Source organism: Manacus vitellinus, unplaced genomic scaffold (genome assembly GCF_001715985.3).
Source record: "Manacus vitellinus isolate BGI_N305 unplaced genomic scaffold, ASM171598v3 scaffold_10_pilon, whole genome shotgun sequence".
Classification (NCBI taxonomy): domain Eukaryota; kingdom Metazoa; phylum Chordata; class Aves; order Passeriformes; family Pipridae; genus Manacus; species Manacus vitellinus.
This window is the reverse complement of record NW_021938838.1, coordinates 12043429-12068546: the sequence shown is the minus strand read 5'-3', so window position 1 is coordinate 12068546 and position 25118 is coordinate 12043429. Positions and strand designations below refer to the sequence as shown.

Here is a 25118-nt window from a genome sequence, read left to right as displayed (position 1 = left end):
GGGCCTTGGGGGCAGGTGGACGATGGCTGAGAGCCCTGGAGGCAGCAGTGGCTTTGGCACAGGGGCTCCATGTTCTGACTTTGACCTGACATGAAGATGGTGTTAGCCTGATCATGTACTAAGTAACAGTGTGAAGATTTTCATACCCTCAGTGGCATTGTAATACTCAGTGTGGATAATATATTTGCTTTTCTGAAAGATGTGCTCTTCCCTCCTTGCTTATTGGTACAGACGTGATCGACCATCTGTTAATGAGCTGCTGTGGTTGGAAAGGGAAATGTATTCTGCTGTTCTTAGAAGTAGGCAACTCATAGTAACTGCTAGAAAGGACCTGTCCATAGCAAAGTGGCAGCAGTTACCAAAGACACCTGTCTGAATAGCAGGCACTGCTGCAACTAAAAATATAATAATAAAAAAATGGAGCAGGTAGGTTATTGCCTATATAGATACATGAGGGACATCTGCATGAAAGAAGAAAAGCAGTGTAACATTGGCAGAACAGTCTGGGGAAAAAGACTGTAACTATTTTATATTAAGAAGTACCTAAATCAAGACCCATCAGCTCCAGAAAATATTGTGAGGTGCCATATGAATATGGAGGAAATGGGAAAAGCTGAATTGGAGCGGAAGCTGAGTCTCTGATATTCCTGAGAGCTGAGCTCAGAAGGACCTTGGATGTATATGACTGTGGACACCAGCTGTGCATTAAGCCAGGGCCGTGGCTTTAAGCTATTCCTCCTGAGTTTAAACTCTCAAATCAGGTGCTGCTTTCTTAAGCCAGACAAATGAGGCAGATGCTGCAGCTGGTCTGAATATGTTGTACCTGGCCAAAGGCTTTGTTGGGTCCAGCCACTCCTGCTCTTGTGAAATTTGAAAACTTCCTTTGAAATTCCTGCCATTCTCTGCTGTTACCACCCATGTTTCCCCTTGGACAGCTTACCCAATACTCAGCTTCCACTTCAAGTTCTCAAGTGATGAAGAAATGTGAAGTCTCTTTAGAGTTTTAAATTATTCTTTGTTGTCAAGTAGCAGGAAGAAAAACATACCTGAGTCTGGTAATACAAAACATAATGAGACCTACTTTTCTGATTTGCTTTAGAAACAAACAACAGGCAAAGAAAATGCATAGAAAAGAAAAATCCCCCCAAACACAAAGTGCCCCTGAACATAACTACCAACACTTGCAGCAATTTTTAAACATACAAATGCCATGTAGCCCCCAAGTCTGTCCCCCCGCAATTCCTTGCACAATTCTTGTTACCTTTGATAATCTTTGTTAGTTGTCATGCTCCCTTGCAGTCTCTCCCCATGTTACTGCATAATAAGGACCTTTGAAGTCTGCCTTTGATTTGGGAGCTGAAGCACCTGAAGTTGCAGAGGTTGTAACAAAACTGCTAACAGCATTTATCTGACATTCTGGGGCTTAATTTCAACTATCCAGGATTTGTTTGCAATGTGTCTTCACTGTTTGCATACAGCAGACCTAAGCTTGTACTGCTAATTTGGAGAGAAGCTCCTCATGCCAAGAGACTCATCAGATCAGAGCCCAGATCTGTGATCTGAGTCACACATGTATTGTGATCATGCTGTTGGGTACCTTGTCCAAAAGGAGTGTGATTCAATATGCTTTAAAGTATGGTAGATGTTTGGGAAGAAAAGAGTGGAGAATCTGTTCTTAAATGCTTCTATAAAATGGTGCAAAGATTAAACTATAAAGTAATCAATTAGGTTGGCAGCAGCCACTGTGGATGGGTGGAGGGCTATCACCAGCCTGACTGTGGTTGTCTGCAAGAACAGAAGGACTCGGTAGCAACTGAGGCAGCCAAAAAGTGTCACCTCTTCAGCCTGGTTTGGGGATCGAGTGAGGAATCTGTGGGGTCACAGAAAAGTAAAAGGGAACACAGTTCCCAAAGAGAAAACACTCCATGCTAGGGTGGTGGGGCACCTTCCAGTTTGGAATCACATCTCTGAGATGGTGTTGCACTGCCTGATGGCAGTGTGCTCCTACTGCTTAATCCCTGGATGTGCTTCCATAGAAGAAGCTGTTTTCACTTGTGGTTTGATAGTCTCACATCACACCTACTACCCCCATAAGTGGTGTAAGGAAAGGGTTAATGAAATATGCCTTAAACAAGCCCTCAGTGGTGAAAATTGTTGCAGAAAACACCAGTGCCTGTGCACAAAGCACAAAGGGACAAAATTTCAGTTCTAGCCTTGGCAGGCAGGAAAAAACTGATACTTTTCACTGCAACGCTATTGTGGCCCATTATGGAACAAGTGAATACCTGGGCAAGCGCAAGAAGTGGGGTCACAAATAGGATGCTTGATTTTGGGGGTACTTGCCTCGTACAACCCACAGAACAGGCCTCCAACAACCATCAAAGTAAGACCTGAGCATACACGATGGCAAAACCACGTCTGTTCTCCTCTCCCATGCTAACGAGGGAGTGAAAGTCACTCCCACCTTTGCTTCCCATGCAAATAAGGGACTGTACAAAGTGACTCAGAGAGTGAAGAGGGTGGTACCCACCACCAAGTGCCCTGGGCACTGAAGGACCAACTGGACAGCAGTAACTATATTCTACTTGCACTATCTCTCTCCTTGTTCCTCTCTCTCTTTACCCTATACAATTAATTTTGCAAAATAAAGTTGGCATCTGGTCTTATTTGCACCTTAATTTGGGCAGAGGACTTTATTTAACATCTGTGGAATCTGAGCAGGTGTCAGGCTGTCTGCTTGGAAGGGAGGACTGTGCTGCACAGTGGAGGATGAGGAACACTGGCCATTCAAGGGGGCCCTTCAAGCCTGGTTGCAGACCAGACCACAAAGAAAAGGAAGGGACAGTAAATCAGAAAGATTCCAACAAAACATGTTAAATTAACCTGGAGATTGCAGCTGTATGAGGGCATTCCATCACATAAGAAGGAAATTAATATCTAGAGACACCTGAGGGTGCCAGAACAAAAGATAGTTCCTCAGTTTTGAGGAACCAGTCAGTGGCCACTCATGTTTGTTAGTTTTGGTTTTTGGTTTGTCTTTTTTTCTCTTCATATCCCTTCTGAGGCTTATGTGTGAACAGAAGAGAGTAGTACAACTGAGGGAGCCCAGAGACCAAGAAGATGCATATTCTTCATGTTCTTCAGGCAGCAGAATGTGTGTGAGCGTCCTGTCACCAACCCATCTCTTAGATCTGGAGACATTTGTTTTTTTTTAGGAATCAACATGTACTGTTTGTTGTAGACTTTATTTGGGAACCAAATAAGGTAAGGTTTACTTTTCTGCAGAGACATGAAGTAGAACATTGGAGTTTTCTCATTGCCAGGAAAAGAAGCTGCTGCTTGTAGGATCTTTTGATAACTACATTTTGACAGATCTATTAGTGATGGCGATATCTGTGGAGGGGAGAGGAAGGACAGTTCTTCAGTGGTGGCAGTATCAAGTGCAACTGTTTTGTATTAAGTAAGGCTTTAATCTCTGACGGAGAAAAGCATCCTGTTAGTTTGATTTGTTTTGATTGGCAGTGAATTCCAATCCTGTAAAAATTTAGATTAATGGATTCTTTTATCTATACTTTACTTGTGGAGAAAAAGAGTATTGAGGATTTCTTCTAGAGATATGCTGACTTGCCTAAAAGTAAAAAGAGTAATTTACAGTCAGGGACAACAGAGGATTTCACTCTTTACATTGCAGTGCATTCACTTCAACTTAAATATATCCTTTAAAATATTACATCAGCTTATGTTATATTGACAGTGATGAATTCCTCAGGCAATAGAATATATAATGGCTTAAGTCAACTTCTGAAACCAGGGCACAGTGAGCATAACCATAAATGCTGGGTTTTGCTTAGTTATTGCTTAGTTATTTTGGTTGGCAGATTTCTCACTTCCCTTAAACTAGCTCATGCAGTGTAGGGTCAGATCCCAGCCCTACTTTCTCCTGTAGGCACTTCCATGGGCTCAGTCCTGATACAGCTAGAATCTTCCTGGAGGTGTTGCCTATTTAAATGATGGAAGGCTGTAGACATTGATTTTAGTTAAGACTTCAGTATTGCTCAAAATGTTCTAAAAAGTAATTTCCTAGTTATATTTTTAATTATCTTGTTGAATGTTCCCAGAGATTAAAATTATATCAGGGTAGAAATTCAGGATAAAACTATAGTATGGAAATGATTCTTAAAATACAGAGTAGTTAAGTGGAAATTAGGGCATCTCTCAATGTAATGGCTGGATACATTTATCTGTCAAAATAAATACTAACTGTTTACAAAGTTTCCTAAGTACTGGACGCTTAATGAGTTGCTAACAGAAGAATGAACGTATCTTTTATTACCGTAATTTTTTCCCTTGGTACTCAAGGGTATGTTGAAAAACACCTTTGATAATACTGTATCAAGTGTGGGAGTTTACACATTCCTTTTCTTAAGTCTCTTTGCTCTGTTGTTTGCTTTCCAGTGTCTGTTGATGAATGGATATTTTATCAATTTTAAATTAGTTATTTTTTTACAAATCAAAGTAAAACAAGCTATATATTTGTCATATGCCATGAAACGTGTCCTCTTGACTAAATATGACTTCTCTGGCATGATGGTCTAAATAGATTAGAACAGTTTAAAGTAGGATAGTTTGATGTACAGATATCCTTAAGGTTCCTTTGATGAGGCCTTCTATGCACCAAATGCTGAATGTCTTTATAATGTGTGCCAGGCTGGTAAGAGCTGTGCAAGAGAGTGAGCCTAGATACAATTACCATAAACATGTTTTGAGAAGGGAAAACATTTTGGACCATATTTTGCTTTTTTTCTAATCCATGTATATAATTAGAATCATAGAATTGTAAAATGATTAGGGTTGGAAGGAATCTTAAAGCTCATCTAATTCCAGCAGGAAACCTTCCTCTAGACCAAGCTCCATCCAGACTGGTCTTGAGCTCTTCTGGGCAACCAGTTCCAGTGCCTCACCACCCTCACATTAAATAATTTCTTCCAAATATCTAATCCAACCCTACTCACTTTCATTTAGGAGTCATTAACCCCTTGCCCTGTAGCTGAAGAGGCCAGAGAGGTGACTGTTTCTGAAGTTCCCCTCAATAAAATGTCTCTATACCTTAATTTTTTTGTAGCACTCATAGGATGACAACAGAAAGGTCTGAGTCAAAGTCATTCCAGTCTGCAGAGAATTACACAAGTTATTTCTCTTTGGTTTTTGGTTTCACACATTATATCCTTGTTTGATTGTCATGCTGAGTAAACCAGTGGTTGAGCTTTGCCTGACTTGTGTTAAGATCACCAGGTTTTGTGTAACTTCAATCTAAGACTGTAAAGCAGATCAGGCTTAGTCAAAACTTGATAGTGTCTGCTTGAGAAGTTCATGAATTTTTGTCAGAACTAATCTGTCATTTTTGCTTAATGTTACCAAAAATCCTGAATGCTCATAATACTGGCATATCACTTTTACTTCTGGTTAAGTTTATGTAAAAGAGCTTGTGATATTCTCTAAAATTCTCCCAGGATTCTCAGTGGATTATTTTTGGAGACATGAGTTTTTCAATTCCATATAGTAACATAATTAAGATGTCATGTGGATGCTTCAGTGCACTTGCATTTCCATGCATGCTTCTGATATAGGATGATTTTTGTTGTTAAACGTTTCTTTGATAAACATTTCGAGCATGATGAAATGCCAGTGATCCTTTCAGTTTGTTATTGGTGTTTGGTACTATCAGGGAAAAAATAAGAGTTAAGATAATTGATGGAAATTTTGAGGTTTTGATTATAGGTCCCTCTTTAGAAAATTTTTGTTTGCTCAGGAGCTATATAAAAATATATCCACTAGCTTCTTGCTGCCTTCTTGCTACTTGCCAAACCACTGTACAAACAGAAAAAATGGTTTATACTTCCTTGTCTGAAAGCTCTTCCATAGGTACCATAGGTTGTTGAGGCCCACAACACTGTATTCCCAAGTAAAATGAAATTCCCATTCATTTCTTTTTTTTTTAAAGTGCAGGAAATACAATGTTAATTGTTTTCATATGCACATATAATGTAAATTATAAGGGATTGGAAATTTTATGAAACATTTTCTTTTATATAATATGTCTTATCAGTTTGATGCTAAATAGAGTTTAAAAATATTGTTGTTGCCACTTCTAGCTTTTTCTGAAGTTTTTAAGATTAAAAAAAATTGCTCAAGAAATTAGGAAAAAATACAGAAAAGAAAAACTGAAATTAAATAAGTGGATGTAAAAAACCACAGAAGCATCAAATAGTATCAGAAAAAGGGACAGTTAAGAATTCATGGGCTTGTGTATAAAATTAGATTCTGGGTCAGTGCAAGTCAAGAGAATTTAGTCTCAATAAAATCATAGATGCAACCAAAATGACAAGACGTGGAGTAAATGGTTTGTAACCCATGTCATCACATTTTGTTGCCTCGGTGTAGAGGCCAGAAAGGCCTGTATTGTGTAGCAATAGAAGGAGAACAAAAGCCAGCCTTTTAGGGTAGAACACCTCCAAGGAAGTACTGTCTGCACAATAATGAAGAAAGTTAATTTTTATGAGAGAAGGTTATTCTGATGATCTTCAGCTTTGCTGAAAAAACCATCAGAATTACTGCCATAAACTCATGTCTGTAAAATAAAATGATCGGAGTAATGGGCAGAGAGTGATATCGTTTTACAAAAGACTTTGAATAACTTCCAGATGCCACTGCCAATACAAGTCACAGTCAAAATGACCCTGTAGTTAACGGTAGTAAATTTTCACAGAAAGGTGCCCTGAAGCAAATGTGTATTTCAGCCAATAAGTCTGATGTTTTGATCTTTCCGTATCGAGTACTCTACTTTTGGCACACACACTCATCTCTAAGGAACTACAGTCCTTCACTGAAAATATTAAAAGAATTCAAGAAGTAGGAAAAGCAGTGTGGTGTGGTATGGCATGAATTATGAGCCAAGCTGGCAATGGCTTGGAAAGCATGGGGAAAATGAGGGTGAGCCCTAGTGCTTAGGATCAGGATCATGAGTTTGTGAGGTTAACTTTATCTGTACTGGATCCAGGTGCAACACTAAGTGTACTTTTATACTAAAGAAGGATTTTTTTTTTTTCTGTATAGGCTTCAGCAGAAAGACACATGAATGTCAAATTCAGAATTAATATGATTTATTGCTCTAGGGAAGCAGTGTGCTGCAGCAGTTGTATGTAAAGATGGATGAGGCGGGGTGTGCACCTTCTCTAACATGTGTATGGCTTCCTTGTATGTCCCAGGCAAGGAAAGGCTTCCAGGAGCACAGAACCACTGCCTCTGTTGAGGGCAGAATTGTAAAAAGTAAGAGGAAAGTCACTGGAATTAAACTTACCTCCATGCTGACACAGATTTTTGAAAACTGGTTTGGGCTTATCCATACTTAATAAGAGAGCACCAGGAAGGTCAGGCTCTGTTGTGGAAGTCCAGTGGGCTGTACTCCGGGCTCCCACAATTGCTGTTTTGTTCTGTGTCATTTCATTAAGGAGCATTGCACCTGCTACTAATTGCAGTGTAGGTTATTAATAATGAAAGAGTTTTCAAAATCTAATTTATTTCTCATGTTTCTGGCTGTTCAAACAATGACTGTGGATTAATCAGGTTGCTGAATCAATTTGTGAGCTATTTATTCTCTTATTAACTTTGAAAAAAAAAAGTCTTCTTTTCTGTTTAAATGTTCCTTCATTGTGTATTGATCTGTGTGTGGTTAAAAAAAAAAGAGTTTTTCATAGGAAGATTCCAGCTGACTTTACCTTCAGGGTCTTGCTTCTTTTTCTTTACAAATGTGGTAAATGCTGCACAGATGTAGGACACGCAGTTTGTGCCCTCAAGAAACAGTAGAAACCAAACCACACAAGCACTTGTGTTTCTGACACACAGAGTACAAGAAAAATAAAGTCGGTGGTTTGTACGTCCCGTGCTGCTTCCTCACATGTTTGATTCTTTGATTAAAGGTAAAAATGTGTGGTTTCATGTGGTACTTGTAAACAAGGATCTTTTGGAGTGTTTAGGGTTCCTGGGCCGGTTCTCCAGCGTGCTGCAGTGTCTGCACTCCAGTGTCTGCACACTGGTTCTGTGTTCAAAACAGCTTAAAAATCCCACTCAGACAGGATTGTTTTATACCTGCTACTATTGTTACTTGTAAGAGCTAAGAATTATTGAATGTCAGTAAAGAAAGATGCTTTTCTCTCTATGTGTATCCCCTCACCCAGTGCTGGTTTTGTTTACTTTCTGCATTTGACAGCAGTTTGTGTCTCCTCAGTTGCAATGTTTTCCCTGAATCGTCAGTCAGCCTGTTTCCCTGTTGCCTATGTGGGTACTTCTTACTGCATCAAGAGAAGAAATGTTTTAAAAATAGGGAAGTTCTTGTTCCACAAACAAACAAAAACCATAAAAACCCCAACACTCACAAGTGGAGGAAAAGGGAATTCTGGGGCAATTGTCATAACTGTTGCTGCATTTAATTCATTAAAAATAAAGGAAGCAAACTGTATGTTGACAATGTTGGTTTATAAGGCCATGAAAATAACTTTACTCAATACTGCTGTATGGTGACTGCTAATGACTAAATAACATTTTAATCTCTTTTAGGATCAGAGTCACACACAAGTTTCCCAGTACCGCCAGGATCACTCTCTGATTATGAGATCTATTGTCCATATGACTGATTCTGCTCATTCCGGAATTATGCCTCCGTCTCAGCTCACCACTATTAACCAGTCTCAGCTCAGTGCACAGCTGGGGCTAAATTTAGGAGGCACTAATTTGCCACACACTTCTCCCTCCCCTCCTGCAAGTAAATCAGCCACTCCTTCCCCATCCAGCTCTATCAATGAAGAAGATGCAGATGAATCAAATAGAGTAAGTTATTCCATGTGCCATAGTGAGCAAGCTTCACACTTCTGTGTGCTGTATTTTCATGGACGTGGTGGTATCAGCTCAGCTGCAATGCACTCATATAAAGTACAAATGTTACAGTATAGTGGAATATGATTAACTTGCTGGTTAGCTTCTTTACTTAAGAAGTTTTCATACTTCATAATAATAATAAACATAAGAATAGGCTTATACACACACACACATATATATATATATTTGGTCTAATTTACTTCAGGTTTTCAGATCTGGTGAATCTCTTCACTCATCAACTTTGGACTGTTTTGTCATTTTGGTGTTCTCTGGAGTCATGTAAAACATAGATGCTTTTGGACAGAAATAAAAAAAGCATTCTTCTAACTGAAAGCTTAATTAACTTACACTTTGCTTTAAATAAATCTGTTATAAAAGGAAAATTTTATCAACAAATGAAGTACAAATGTTGTTATAGCAGTTGCTGTAACCCTGAGTGTGCTGCTGGTGAGCTCCTTGTCCCAGAGGGAAGAGGGGGCTGTTGGTGGAGTGCCTGGCCATAGCATGGAGCCTCCAGCACCAGGGTGTGGGGGGGACACAGCCAGTGCTCACTGCAGGTGCATAGAAACTGCCAAGTTGCTGCTGCATTTTGCCTGAAAGGTGGGTTTTTTAATCCCTGACCTGTGTCTAAGTTGATAGTCTAAGTCTTGGAACTGGGAAATGCCTCCAAGCTCTTGTCTTTTGGAGTCTCTGCTGCTGAAATTACATCTTAATGGAAAAACATAGATGGCCTATTCAAAATTTACTATGAATTAAGCAGTAATTTTTTAATACAAATTAGCATTGGGGTGTACTTTTTCAGGTCAAGCTCATAGGATTTGACTCTCTGAACCATACTTAAAATGAATAGTAAATATTCATGCGTTTAGTTCCAGTAGATCCAATGAGATTAAGCTGGGACTAAGAACTATTTGGTAGGAGAATGGCTTGCACAACAGGACTCTTGCAAATTGCATACACAGTAGCTTTCTCCATATATTATTAAGGCTGACTGTCAATAATTTTTTGTAATTAATGTGACTTAATGCATATATTGACTGTTATTGTTCTTACTGTTTCTTAGGCTACTGGAGAAAAAAGAGCTGCCCCAGATTCTGGCAAAAAGCCCAAGACTCCAAAGAAGAAGAAAAAGAAAGACCCCAATGAGCCACAAAAGCCAGTGTCAGCATATGCCCTTTTCTTCAGGGATACACAAGCTGCAATTAAAGGGCAGAACCCGAATGCTACATTTGGAGATGTTTCAAAAATAGTGGCATCTATGTGGGACAGTTTAGGAGAAGAACAAAAACAGGTAAAAAATTGTTTTGGGGTTGTCTCACAGGAAGGAATATTGTAATCCTTGTAAAAAAGTCCTCTTAACCTCTACTCTGAGTAGACCATGCTATTTGCTGATGTAGACTACTGCCTCTGTAGGGCTACACTGTAAGACCCAGTAGGTAGTGTTAAGTGACTGTATTTGTCTTTAAATTTTAGAGAGCAGTTTGTAAAAGAGCTCAGGTGATAGTGTCCTAGACTCCTCTTAAGACCATCTTTTGATGATTCCTATTTCAAAGCTCTTGTTTGCTATTAATAAGTTAGAAAAGAAGAAGGTACAGCATATTTACCATTTTCCTTTGATCTGCCTTACGAATTTGTTACAAAGCGTGTTGATTTCCAACCTTTGAAGGCAATCCTCTGTGTCTCATTACAATGTTTGTGTGTGAAATGCTATCTCCAACTCAAACTTGGTACAGAGTGATGAATTTTGTACTTCCTTGAGGGTTTTTCTTCTTATACACATGTAACTTCTGCACACAGATTGAAGGAGGTTAAAAAAGATATCCTTCGTTTGCCTGTTGCTATTCCATTCAACAGTAACAGTTAATAAAAACTTCAGTGGAAGAGTAGCTTCCCATATAGGATACCTTTTGGCAAGAGATGAAGGGTACTTGTTTCTGAAATACATTTGGAAACTTTTGGTATGATGTAGCAGATAATAAGGAACATCATTTAAAGGTGGACGTTAAATTTATTGATGATTGAAAATAAAGATTTATTCGTTCTTGTTTAACTCAGTATGATTCTCTCATGCTGGGCATGGGGCAAGTCCAAACTCTTTGAATCCCCTTTTCTAAACATATACAGATGTTTTTACATGTAGGTCAGATATTTGTTTGGGGAAAAAAAATACATAGGCATTGTGTACTACTGCTGATACATTTTGGCATCTGAAATACTCAGTGTTCTAATATCCCTGTTACTTAGTGTCATTGAAATACCATTTTCTGGGGAGGTTAAGTGTGCATAGCTAGTCTTGTAAAACAGTTGATTGCTCAGACTGATATCAGACAGCAGCTTTTTGTTATTCATGATAATTGACATAAACTGTAGTGCAAGTCCTGAAAGTAGAGCTGAAATCTTGTAGCCACCTGCAAGAATATTTAGAACTTTCAAGGAAGGAAAAGCACATCTAACAGTAGAGTGTTTCCAGGGGTTTTGGTCTGTGTTTTTTGTTTCTTTGCAAGTGATTTTGAGAGGATTCTGGCAAAAACATCTTAATAGTTGAAGTTGGTGAAATTGTGGTCTCTTTTTAATAGGTATATAAAAGAAAAACTGAAGCTGCCAAAAAAGAGTACCTAAAGGCACTTGCTGCCTATAGAGCAAGCCTTGTTTCTAAGGTAAGCCTAATAATGCCTTCCGTGTAATGCAAGTGAGCTTTTGGCAATGGCATTTAAAAATTTGGTGGTGAGGGGGGGAAATGTTGTGCAAAACGAAAGTAGCATCCTAGGATTCCTGTCATACAGCTCTACAAGATGTTGTGCTGCTGCTTGAACCCTGCTTAGTCTCTCCAAAAATAATTTCGTCTTTCTACGTGCATATTAACAATTACCGAAAAAGACCTTTCTAAATGTACATCCTCCTTGAGCTGTGGAGGCAAAGTAATGCACTTCAAAAATTCAGTCATGAAAAATCTACTGACCTCCTCACGTTAACGTTTGCAAGCTATTTGCAGAGGTTTGTTTTTCCTCAAGTGCTGCTTCTCAAAAGACAGGCTTGCTTTGCGTGGAGCTGGAGAGCAGTTGTTGTGTGGCAAAGCTTAAACATTTCTTGCAGGTGAGGGGTAAAAAATGCGTGGTGGCTCTGAATTTGGAGAGTACTTACAAACAGACTGGCAGTGAGCCACATGGAGTATTTTAGTGGATCCTGAGTTAAAATAAAACTTGTGAAGAAAACAAAGCTCTGCTGTCTTATTTGAGAATTTACCTTTCTAGCTGGCAGCACTATCTGGGTTGTAGATCTGTTGCATCTGAATATTGTAAATGAAAAGATGCTTATAGACATCTAAAATACGGGTAAAAATTGCCAAGGTGGTTATTTCTCTAATAATATTTCATGAAGATCAATTACCAAAACATATTCAGTCACAAGAAAACAACAGAGGCTGATGATGTCTAACTCCTGAGATTATTTCTTTGAATGTACAACTGCAGAGCATTAGTAAATCATACAGAAAGTTGCTGTGTATTTTAGTTAATGAATAAAAATACAACAGCAGAAATTATACACACGTGTTTTTGAAAGCTGAAAGATTTCTTCTGCTTGTGTTAAGAAGCTGTGTTTTTCTCTTTCTTCTGGGACTTAGATAATATTCTAAAAGCATTTGCTATCACAATGCTAAGTTCAATGGCAATAGGAATTCTCAATATCTTTGAGGGACTTTATTTTCCCAGTCCTAAGTTCCCTTTTCAAAACCATCAGAAATATTTGCTCCCCAAAACCCTGGGACCTGGTCTGCCCAGTAACTTGTGGGAAGACTGCAGGTGGAAATACACCTAAAGTCCAGTATTTATCTCATCTCTAACTTAAAACATCCTTGCTGTAGCTTTTTCATTTGAGATGATTGCTTAGAGTAGGGATGCAGCACAATTTGTCACATTCTAAGGTAAATGTCTAAAACATGTCAGTTAAATTCTTGGTAGTTGTAAACTACCATGATAACTGGTGTGGGGGGTATGCTGCTGTCTCCCAAAGAATGGGTTTTGAGGGGTTTTTTTAAAACACCTAAATATAGAAAGTGTTGTGCCGTTTCTAAATTTCAGCAACAAAATGTATGGGCCATCTGTGACTTCCTGGTGTTGAAAGGGCACAAGTTAGTTTTTTGTCCAAGTAAGAACTGGAGGTACCATATAGGGAGACAGATAAAGAGGTGATGTAATGAATCAGTGGATCAGTGATCATTTTCAGACTGTATATTGATCTGTTCTGATAGAAAACAAAACATGATGAAGTCTCCCAGAGAAGCTGTCACTTTTATTTCCATGTAAACAGTAACAGTGTTTTTTTCTGTTGAAAAGACAATTATTTTCTTTTCCAAACACAGGCTGCTGCAGAATCTGCTGAGGCCCAGACAATTCGTTCTGTTCAGCAAACGCTGGCATCCACAAATTTGTCTTCCTCCCTTATTCTGAATACTTCTCTTTCTCAACACGCGACGGTATCGGTGTCTCCTCAAACTCTTCAACAACCCCTTCCTAGAGCAATTGCTCCAAAACCCTTGACCATGAGACTGCCAATGAACCAGATTGTAGCTTCTGTTACCGTTGCACCGAACATGCCAACAAACATTGCAGCTCCCCTGATGAGCTCTATGGGAACAAACATGGTGGCAACGCCGTCCTCATCTCAAGTCAGTCCCTCGATGCAAAGCCAGCAGCAACATTTACAGCAGCTCCAGCAGCAACAGATGCAGCACATGCAGCAGCAGCAACTACATCAGCATCAAATGCATCAGCAAATACAACAGCAAATGCAGCAGCAGCATTTTCAGCACCACATGCAGCAACATTTGCAGCAGCAGCAGCATCTTCAGCAGCAGATTAATCAACAGCAAATGCAACAGCAGCTGCAGCACATACAGCTTCAGCAAATGCAGCAGCAGCAAATGCAGCATATGCAACACCAGTCGCAGCCTTCTCCTCAGCAGCACTCTCCCGGAGCCTCGCAGATCACTTCTCCCATCCCGGCCATTGGGAGCCCTCAGCCAGCACCTCAGCAGCACCAGTCACAAATACAATCTCAGACACAGACTCAAGTATTATCGCAGGTCAGTATTTTCTGAAGAGAAATGGTCTTGCAACATGGCTTTGTGTTGATGGAGGGGGTAGGGGTAAACCATATTTGGCTGAAAACTGTAAATTGTTGATGGTAGTTATGCAGGGATGCATAACAGATCAAATGATCCTCTAAAGTGTCTATTAGATAGGCAATAAAGAACTACAATGTAGCTGTGTATCATCTTTTAGCTGACTATAAATCATTTTGTTTAAAAAAGAAAAGCTGTTTTTCATGTGATGCCTTTTTAATTTATTTAAGCTTTACCTACAATATGTGAATCAACTGGCCTAATAAATACCTGGACCTTATGACTGCAAAATGGCCTTTCAGAGTTATATGCTATAACCCTTGTTTCTCTAAAAGTGAATAATGCACTTCAAGGCAGTATGAACTCATGAAGCCCTTAAAGCACAGTTGTAACTACCTGTAAAATGATGATTGGATTTCATACAATCGTACTTGTATGACATGAGTTAGTTGATGGCATTTTTTGTCATGAAAAAATAGAGTAAATCACAGATTTTTGCCAAAGCTCTTAATTTTTTTCTCTTCTAAATGTCTTCAGAACAACAGATGCAAGTAAGTGGACTTAAATGTTTGACCCAACCTTTCACTTCATTTCTCCAAATAAACCTGCCATAGTTTGTAAGAAAATATATATTGACATTTACCCTCTTATGTTAATTGAATTACAGAACAAATGTGAATATTATATTCTGTGTCGAAGTGATGAGTTTCAGATTTAATACACTGTATTTTTAAAAGGGAAATGCACTTAAATAAAACTGTTATTTCAGAAAGCTAAGACAAGAAATGCAAGAGTTATTAATACGCTGTAAAACCAGTAGAATATTTAAATGAAACTCCACAACCGAATAATCAATGTAAATATTTTCTTTAAAAGTTGTAAGTTTTCATATCATGTGTTGTAAAGTTTTCATAAATGAGGCTTTAATGTAAACACTGGTAACATGATTTATTAATTGCTACATTGCTTATTGTGTTTTTATGCTGTTTTATACTTTTTTATGAGTTATGATAGCAGCAATTAAGTTGTTTGTATTTTGCTTATCTAAAATAAATGCTTTTATCTTGCTATAGAATAAACACATTTCAGTAAAACTGATGAACCGTAAGTCTTTGATAGAAAAACCAGAAATATTTCCTTCTGCAAACATTTTCTTGGACCTTTTTTTAACTGCTTTGGGTTTTTATCAGACATGCTGAGTAAACAGGTACCGAGCAGAGCAGAGCGAGCGATCGGCTCTTGTGTCCATCAGGATGCACCAGTGAGGAGTCCCAGGCACCTTCTCTGGGGTATCTGCAACTTCAGGAGGAGGAAGCAGGTGGTAGAGTCACAGAGCAGTCATGGTGCCTTCCTTACGTGGATCTGCAGGAGCAGGACAGTGGACCTGTCTCTCAGAAATAGGGTTCAGAGATGCAAATCAGCACAAACTGTGGTTTTCTCTGAGAGTTTCAGATGTGAACACAGCTGCTGCTCTGGGCTTTCCTCTGTAAACCTCCAGCTCTTGACTCAGGCAGGTCCTGAGTTCTCTGACTTTTGTTTTCTCATAAAGTAGAACATGATGGAGGTGGGGATGGAGAGGGCAGGTGTTTTGTATGAAGGGCTTGGAGACAGTCACATCCAGTGTGTTATTAGTGCTGTTCGTATATTTTTGCTCTGGACAGAAAAGAGATTCTTTGTTTTCTTCTTTCCCTTCTTTGCCTGCAGTATCTGTGCTGTGAGTGCAGTCTGACCAGTATCCCCAGTTGTCTGGCATGATTAATTACAGCATCTGTCCTGTCAGAAGCTATAATGAAGAGGTCTTGATAAAAATTGCAAATTACCATTGGCAACAATCTTAAACTGCTTATGATAAAATGAAAATTAAAAACAGCAAGTGTCAAACCTGAGCAGAATCCTAATCCTGTTTGAGGTATGGCTACCATGCTCAGACCACAACCCAAAAATAATGGAATACAGATCCCCAAAAAGTTGCACCCAGACTTGAGGGAAGAGGTACTATACCATGTGAGTTTACTCATAAAGAATTCATCTTTCAATATTTCATTATCCTCAGGTACTCTGTTTATTATGTACAAATATTGAACAGCAAGAGATTCTAATTATAAATGTATAGATTTCTTGGAGCAGAAAAAAATCATGTATAAATTGAAGCTTTTCATAATAGGTGTTAGTTGACAGCTACCCATGCTCCTAATAGCCTTAGCATGATATCTAATAATGTCTGGGATGGAGGGTGTTTATTCCAAGAGCAAGGAAGCCTGTCTGCATCAGAAATGGCACAACAGAGGCTGGTTGGGAGAGATTTTGTGTGTGTCAGTTTTAACCAATGTTACATAACAAAGGGAACCATTTTATAGTCATTTTTGAAACCTTTAGACAAATGTCTTCAGAAATAATTGCTAAACTGCATGTGACAGTAATTGTGTATTAGTTCTATAATTGTCATTTTGAAGACCTATGAAGTATCGTTGGAAAAATGTCACTAGTGATAAGAGTTAATTACAACTGAAGTCTGTTTTCAACTATTTGCAGCGAGAAGCAGGTGTTATTACACTCATTAAATGGTTTCATAAATCCTGGGTTTTATCACATTTGATTAAGAGCTGCTGAACTACTGATGTTCAATTCCAGGAAAAATAGTTTTAATTACTGCAGCTAAAAAAATAAATATTAATAATCAAGCAGGCCTTTACATTTTAAATATCAAAATTCAAATCTTGAAAAACTGGAGCATCCCCCTGCTTGCTACAAAATTATATTTTACATTACCCACAATAGCATATTGCAGAACATCTTGTGTTTCAAACTGTTCAAGTTTGTGTTCATGTTCCTTAAGTCTAAGTGAATAACTGTGCTATCATAGGTCATAAATAAAACTGTTAGTTTAAATCGCTTGATATGCAACTTATACAGGAAAAATGCAATAATCCGTATGATTTCAGTGTCGTGCATGGTTTAAAGAATGTTTTCCTTCATAGCATTTACAAGCACTTAACTACTCCCTTCTTTTCCCAAGGTTTCAGATGCTTTATCACCCCGGTTAACCACATTCTACTTTCACATTAACCCAGGTTGACACATGATGAAAGAACATAAGGAGGTTTAATTTTTAGCTGACACAGGGTCATTAGTTTCTAACTTGGAGAAAAAAGCCTTTAAATACCTCTGTGCAACATAATCTCAATTTTATATTATCACCTGACCATTGTGGTTTGCAGGACAGATGGATTAAATATCTCAAGTTTAACCACAAGTCTTGCACTGACTCTTTTCAATGGGGATTCCTATTTGAATGGCTCCTTTTCCATTTCTCACTTCATGGAGTATTTTGCAGCACTGGACTGCATTCTAACCTTTCCCTCCCCCCTTTGTTTGGCTTTTGTTTTGCAACAGCTGTTATTATCGTTTTTGGTCAGCTGTGATTGCTGGAGGCAAAATAGGACCAGATGGTGTTTTGCTATGCATGAATGGCGAGTTAGAGGAGTTTAGATTGAATAGGCCAAGTTTGAATGGTGTCTATGCACCACCTGCCCTCTTCAGCAGCAGCACACACATCATAGGAGCATGATCTGTCTCAGACCTACTAGAATTGGATGGGAATGGAGAGCGCCTCGTTGGATTTTCTCCATATTTATTGATCTTCCATGCACTAACAGCATAATGCAGTACACAGTCAATTTGAGTTAATTGGATATGACACAGCATGTACATGTAATCTATCACCAGAGTCTCCTGGTACACTTTAGGTTTTGCTGCCACAAGAACATGCAGTATTAGCCTGCATTAATAGGCTAAGTGGATGGAAGTAAAACAGGATCATTGTAGGGTTTGATTTAACAAAATATACTGTAGGTTTAAAATTATACCCTTGAAACTGCCAGAGATGCAGTTAACTATGAACATTTCCGATTTGGTGGACTGGACCGAATATTTTGGCACAGAACAAAATATATGTAATTCCCATACATTTCTGCAAAGTTTGCCAGTGAAATTGAAATGAACATAGGGAGCAGCATAAATAGGGATGGGCTGGTGCTGTTCAGAAGAGTAGCAAAGAGCTGCTTTGGTATCCTAAAACTTGTAAAAAAGGTAGAATTTAAATGTTACATAAGTGTAAGATCTGTTGTATGCCGCGTTAAGGTTGACTGAAAGACATGGACTATAGAAGAGTTGTGCCTGGACATTACAGAATAAAATACATATGTTATGAATAATGAATAAAATATGTGGCAATAATATATAATACATAAATTACTTGAATTGTCACAGCAGTTGGATGTCTCAAAGCCTACTTAATATGTAACTGAGGGTTGCGCTCATGCTCTAAGTTGGCAGGAGCTGCTCACTCAGCGTCTTTGTCTGTGGTGTCAGGTAGCCGAGTGAGCTACTTTATTATGAAAATTGCATCCAACTGAAAAAATGCTAAATATTTTCAAGTGCCTGTGGGAAAAGCTAGGTTTGTATTAAAGGATTTGGTTCTTAAAGTCACCAAGAAGTTAATGCTTCTCAGGTGCATCGGAGGGAGAGAATTTTCGATTATAATACAAAAATCTTTCAAAAGTGAATGTATTGCTTTGAACAAGCTGCTCTGACACTTCAATAGGCTATGTTGGAGATTTATAATACATTCTGTTTACCTCAGTTGAAAGCCAGAAGTGGTATTTCAAATAGCGGGTTTTGTCCAAGTTTCTGCAGCATTAACATCTTCAGCCCACATACAAACCAAACTAGTGGAGAATTTTCTTGTAAGGTTTGAAATTAAATTTATTTGAATCTTCTAGGTAAAAAAAAATTTAACAGATAATTATACTTGATGTGGTGTAGTTCTATGGACACTTCCTACAGATATCTTTTTTTCCCTTTCCTCTCTGGGAATATCTTTATGATGCAGTTCCTTTGGTCTATTATTTTCTCCAAACTGGAGTTACTATTATTTTAGCTCTGCTGCTCTAATTGTAACAGAAAGGCTTTGATCCAGCAAATCACTTTAAATGAGTGGATAATTCATGTATATAAGTAGTAATTTCATTAAAGTGACTACTTATATGCTCCATTATACAGTTGCTCAAGTACTTTCATAGATCAGGGGTCTAATTGCAAAATATTGTATTTGTTTTCCAAACAGTTCCAAGTATTGATAATAAGAATAATCAGAACCTAAAAGTCATGCAGTCTATCTTACATTTTTGGCGCTTTCTTTTATTAAATTGTATTCTGAACAAGTCACAGGTTTCATTTTCAAGTACAGATATCTAACAGTGCTGGTTCAATGACTGTGAATCATCATAAATGTGTAAAGAATAAACCTGATGGTGAATTGTATTTGCAGTCATTTAAATGGGCTGCTTCTGTGCACAGGTCTGAAAACCTCTACCTGGATCAGCAGTCACAGCTCTTGACTGAGCAGATGCCTTAACCAAATATTTGTATTTACAAAACAGAGAGGTAAATTCAGGCAAACAAAGCACCAGGATACCTGCTGGCAATATTTGTGAAGCCTAAAGGGTGTAGTTTATTGCAGGCTAGTTTATTTTAATGCTCTATCCCACAGTGTACTGATAACAAACGTATACATTGCATTAGTATGAAGTACATAAACAATGTACTTCCCTTGTGTTATGATTTTCTCACTGGTGGTTACAGATGGTTAATTTTGGAATTGGTTTTGATGTTCCACAAATCAGGAGAATTGGCTGTTATATTTAAAAAACACTAAGTAGCTGTACCATTTCTTACTTTCTTTCCTTTTTAATTTTGGAAGTGCAGAACATTGTGTCTGAAAATTAGAGCTCTCTTTGGAAAATTCTGCTCTATCGGCTGTTGATGAGGGGATTCTCACTTCTGCTCCAGTGTGTGTGTGTATGTATGAGTTTAAACTGATAGTAGTGAGCAGTCCATGTGTGCATTCCAGCCTCATGTGAAGGTGCCATGCCCTGTGTGCCCATAGTACAGGGTGCTGAGCATTTCGCTGTTGACTTTGTGGCACTGGACCAAACAGCTGTGTAGCTGCACTGTGCTATCAATCAAATCATATTCCCTGTTCCTCCCACCTTCTCACTTTTCCTGTTCTCCCTTTCCACGTTTCTCTCTGCTTTGCTAAGCACAGGAGCAACCAGGGCTCACTTGCCCCATGCCAGCTCTTGCACCCTGCTCCTGCCTTTCCACCTGTGGAAAGCTTGTCCTGAAGAGCTTCTCCTCTTTCAGACCCCCTTCATGTTCCTCCTGTTCCTGTGGATCACAAGGACATTAATAGATCGTGCACATACACGACACATATATGTTTTAATACAGAGATGTCCAGATGTGTGCACTTAATTGTATGTGGCAAATGTCTAAAATATACTCAAGTCTAAGGCAGGCATTTGAGGATTTTTGGGTTAACATGCCTAGGTGCTTTGCAGCATGGAGTGCCAAAGGATTTGGTTACTGCTCAGCATGCCTTGGCACTGACAGAATATAGATGGAACTAGTAATAATTTTCATCCTTGTGTAAACAGACTTTCTACCTTATAGCATTGTGGCAGACAAATCTGTAAGTGTTTTGGTCATTTACAGCAGATAACGTATTATGGCAGATCTTGAACTCATGGTGAAATACATGTAATTCCAAGTGTCAGTTTAGATACTTGTGTCTGTGTAAGGGCTGAGCAGTCTTTCTTTTTTCCTTCCTTTTTTCCTTTAACCCAATGCAAATGAATTCCTTATCCTTCACTTCAGAAAATGGACAGAGCTTGCTAGCAGACTTGGACAAATTAAACCTCTTTGAACAAAAATTATAATAAAAATGTAATATTCTCACATGCACTTCTGTTGATGTTTGCTAAATCTATACTTGGCTGTAAACTGAAGGTGGAGTTCTGATTATTTCTTTCCATTTTCAAAGCCGCTGATCAGCAAAAAAAGAGTTGATGCCTGTTTCTGCATCTCTGCCCGTTCAGCTGCACAGCAGGCAGCTCCCCACTGGGAATCGGTGCCAGTCCCAGCACTGCAGGGCACAGCGGGACATGGATTTGTGGCTGCAGAACAGGTTCCATGTTTATGTCATTTCACCTCACTTCAGTGTTAAAAGTCACTGCAAGATATAACTGATCATTCCAAAGGGAGCTGATCAACCCGTTGTGGATCACTGCATCTTCTGGCCAGCGGTTGTGTAACTGCAGCCACTCAGAGGGGCAGGAGATCACCCCTATGCCAGTAGGCCAAATTCTCTGCATAAGCCACACCACTGGACCTATTATAAATTAAAACCAACTTTGCAGTGTACTCAAGGCTAAATAAGAGGCCATGAAGCCAGTAGAATTTCAGGAGACTTTGGCCAGGGCTTAGCTGAAAATGGACACAGAAAATGCAGCCATTATGAGCAAGCTTGTAATTTTTTTCCAATGACGTAGGAATATTTCTTGCAGAAAGAGAATTCGAAGGAGAGGGAGGAACAGCAGTTTTCCTTCTGAATTGAGAAAATGAAAACTGTTGGGTGTGTGTTGCTATCACAGTGAAGTGTTTCTCTCCAGGCTCAATGTTTCAGAATGTAAACAGCTTCCACTGAAATCTGCAAAGTGCCTGTGCAGAACATCTGGGAAAATATTTGTGATTTAAATGCATTAAGGAAAATGATAATGTTATTTGACTTTGGTTAATCAATAACAGAGGAGAAATATAATGCTTTAGTTTGATTAACCTTCTGCCAACACAAAGTCAATGAAATCAGAAATACTTTGTTCTTTTTTTTTAAATGTGCATAAATCATAGTGGGGTTTCATTTCGGGGAATGTGGGGGTTTTTCCCTATCATTATCTGTATATTTTATCTGCAGTTTCTTGCTTTAGAACAATGTATTTGTCCACTGTAGACAAAATATGCACTTTGTTCAATTCCTTACTTGAGGTCAAATTCTCTTGAGGAGAACAAGTGTGGGTTGTGTAGCTGTCAAAAGAGGGTTTAATGCTTGACCCTAAGAAGCATTCAAAGCCCAGATCTCTCTTTTTTTATTGCTTTTCATTTTCATTGTTTGTACTTCATACTTAAGAAGGGGCCTCTGCAGCAGGGAAAGCTCCTGCTTTGGTATTCACAACTAGCAGCCTTCTACTGAAACACCTCAAAAGCTTTTCACAGCAAGAATTTGGAAACCACTGCTCTGTGTCAACTGCTGGTGCATAATCACCCCCGCACACGGAGGGGCTGGGGCAGGATGTGGTGATACACGTGCTGGATGGAGCCCAGGGAGGATGGGATGGAGGTGGAGCCAGGGATTTGGGGCATATGCATAAATGTTCTGGCAATAAACAGAAAGTACAGGAGATCTGTAAGCTTGGATGCAATAAAGCAAGAGTGTGAATCCAAAAGGGTGAGTTACTGAATTAATGTAGTTTACAGGAAGGTGCAGACAATGCTCACTGGATGCTCACTGAAAAGTTGATGATATACTTTTTTATATCTGTGCTCCAACAGAAGCTGTCTTACATTCTCTACAGATGGTGTTTATATAGTGTACACAAACTCAGAATTAGAAATAGCCATAAAAAAGGCTGGAGATTTTGTGTAATTATGCACAATTACAATCGTGTAATTGGAAAGTGTAAGTATTATATTACATTTTATTTTATAGAACTACAGTGCCATTGTACTTGTGAAAGCTGCTGCCAGAATGAGGTGCCTTATTTGTAAAAAATGCAAAATACTTGCAGTGTTCCTAACTGAGCAGGAGTTTTGGTTAACATACAAATGTGATAAAAGTGATTTCAAATCCTTTCCATCTGGGTTGGCAAGACTGTTGGCCTTATCTTTTTTATCTCAGGTAGTAACTCACAGTTCTCCAGGGCCATTCCAAGGGAGCCAGGAGCACAAGAGGACCAAACAAACAGATGGACTGAGATACCAGAAACCTGAGCAGCAGAGGAAGGTCACCTCTTTGGAAAGTTACACAGTCCTTGTGGGAGCCTGTCTGTGGCAGGGCCACGGCTCCCATGTAGGGTAATTTCAGGTGCTGCCAGGTGGGAGGTGGGCCCTGCACAAGCCCTCATCCCTGCTGCTAAAGGCATGAAGCAGAACTAAAGAAAAGGAGATGACTAGATGATTGGTCATCTACATGAGTTGGGACAGACTACATATACTATGTATTTTAGGATAATTTGCACCCTTAAGAAACCCTAACAAGGAGCTGCCCTACTCAGAACAGAGACTTCAAACAGGCGTTCATATGGGGAAGCATGGTTTTGATTAGACAGATCTCCAGTCAGCATCTGGGAGCCAAGGAAATGCAAGGGTACACGAGCACTTTGTATCAGAATCATCTGGTTCAGCAAACCAAAAGCATTTCACAGGGTACTGTCTCAATAGTGAACACAGGAAAATCAAAATTGATGAAGTCAAGAAGCCACACAATGAAGAAATAAATTAACTTTCAGGTTATTTGAGAGTATTGGAAAAAAAAAAAACAAACAACAAAACCAAAACCAGTGAAACAAAAAATCCCAACCCCCAAAAAACAGAGACAAAGAACACTCTCAAAATTATAACTGTATGAGCTTTCATGTGCAGCAAAAATTCCTCCAGAATTGTATTTGTTGCTCCTAATATTCAACTGGGAATAACATGACCGGCTTGCAGTGTCCCTGCAGGGCACAGTGCTCGTGCAGGCACTATCCAAGCCTTGTTCTTGAGGGCAAATGTTACTTTCAGTTTGTTACCAGTGGTTCAGTACTCTCATTTTTATGCAGACTCGAGGCCACATCATTAGTCTCTGATGCTTGTTCTCAACAGCAAGCCAGTGCCAGCCAGGCAATGTTGATGGTAAAGTGACTTTCAGGATCATCATAGAAAACCCCTGAGACATGAGGACCTTCGCTGTGAAATGGGGCTGTGGGCTCGTGAGGCCCTGCTGTGGATCAAGGGCATTTTGACTGTTGGCTGGGTCAGATGTGAGGAAATCAGAATTATGGATCCCTCATCCCTGGAAGCATTTCAAGGCCAGGTTGGATGGGGCTTTGACCAATGTGGTCTAGTGGAAGATGTCCCTGCCCATGGCAGGGGGGTTGGATCTAGATGGGATATCTTTTAAGGTCCCTTCCAACCCAAAACCATTCTATCATTCTATGATTCTTTTGCCTTCAAACACCTTCACTAGAGGATCCTGAGCTACAGCCAATACTAATTTACGGAAATAATTATTTTAATGCACATGCAGAAAATGTTATGTGTCCCCTGTAAGATTAAAAGCCTAGGGAGAAGATAGGGACGGGAGAGAGATGATTTCCATGTAATCCTGTATGTTTGATTATTTGATGTCTTTCTGTTCCTGATGCAAAGCTGTTTAAATTGCAGCATCTTGGGTCCAGAATAGAGTTACAAAATCCCTGCTGTTCTTGGGTTGGTAGGTACTGTAACATGGCACTGATCTACCTCGTGGGCCTCAGCCTCTGTACACCACTGAAAAATGATTGGTAACAAGGCACTAAGGAGAAAGGTGGGGCTGGGGTAATGGGTTAGAAATGCCTACAAAAAGACAGCAGTTCCAGGGGTTCACTGCCATCCTCCCTGTTCATGTGGTTTGGTGGGTGAGAAGTGCAGCATTACTACATGGATGTTCAACTGGCTGATTTTGTGATGGATGTTGGGGTTGGGATTGGAATTGGGATTGGGTGTGAGCACGAGCCCCTGTGGGCTGGCCTGGTTGTATTTCAGCCCTTACTGTGCACTGCAAAAGCATGTCTTCAGGCCTGTTGTCATTCAGGTGATACCGATTCAGCACATGTTTAGATGTAAAAATTTGCTTAAATTTCATAAATTTTAATTACAAAAAAATTATAAACACCAATAAAAGCCCAGGTCAAATCAAACCATTCTAAGTGTCCCATAGGTATCAATGGCCTCTGTCAACCCTTGAACCTGGAGATAAGCTAATGGTACCTGTGGCCTGCCAAGAGACCATTTCTGATTACCAGCATCCCGACACTTTACCTTGTTCCCCTTGGATTCAATGGCTCTTAAGCACATGCTCAGAGTTAAGCTCCTTATGAGGTATGTTCCTGAGTATGAAACGTAATTAGGATTTAAGAACAGTAGAAGA

General features: G+C 39.3%; 1 protein-coding gene across 2 annotated transcripts in view; it reads left to right on the top strand.

The window, feature by feature from the left end:
• TOX3 (TOX high mobility group box family member 3) overlaps positions 1-15137 on the top strand; it is a 60212-nt gene extending 45075 nt beyond the window's left edge. For both annotated transcript variants that reach the window (XM_018086891.1, XM_018086886.1), the window contains exons 4-7: positions 8614-8883; positions 9995-10222; positions 11508-11588; positions 13292-15137. In XM_018086891.1, the coding sequence (XP_017942380.1) occupies positions 8614-8883; positions 9995-10222; positions 11508-11588; positions 13292-14029 (1317 nt within the window). In that variant the 3' untranslated portion in view covers positions 14030-15137. The remainder of the gene's footprint in view (positions 1-8613; positions 8884-9994; positions 10223-11507; positions 11589-13291) is intronic.
• Positions 15138-25118: the final 9981 nt, after the last annotated feature.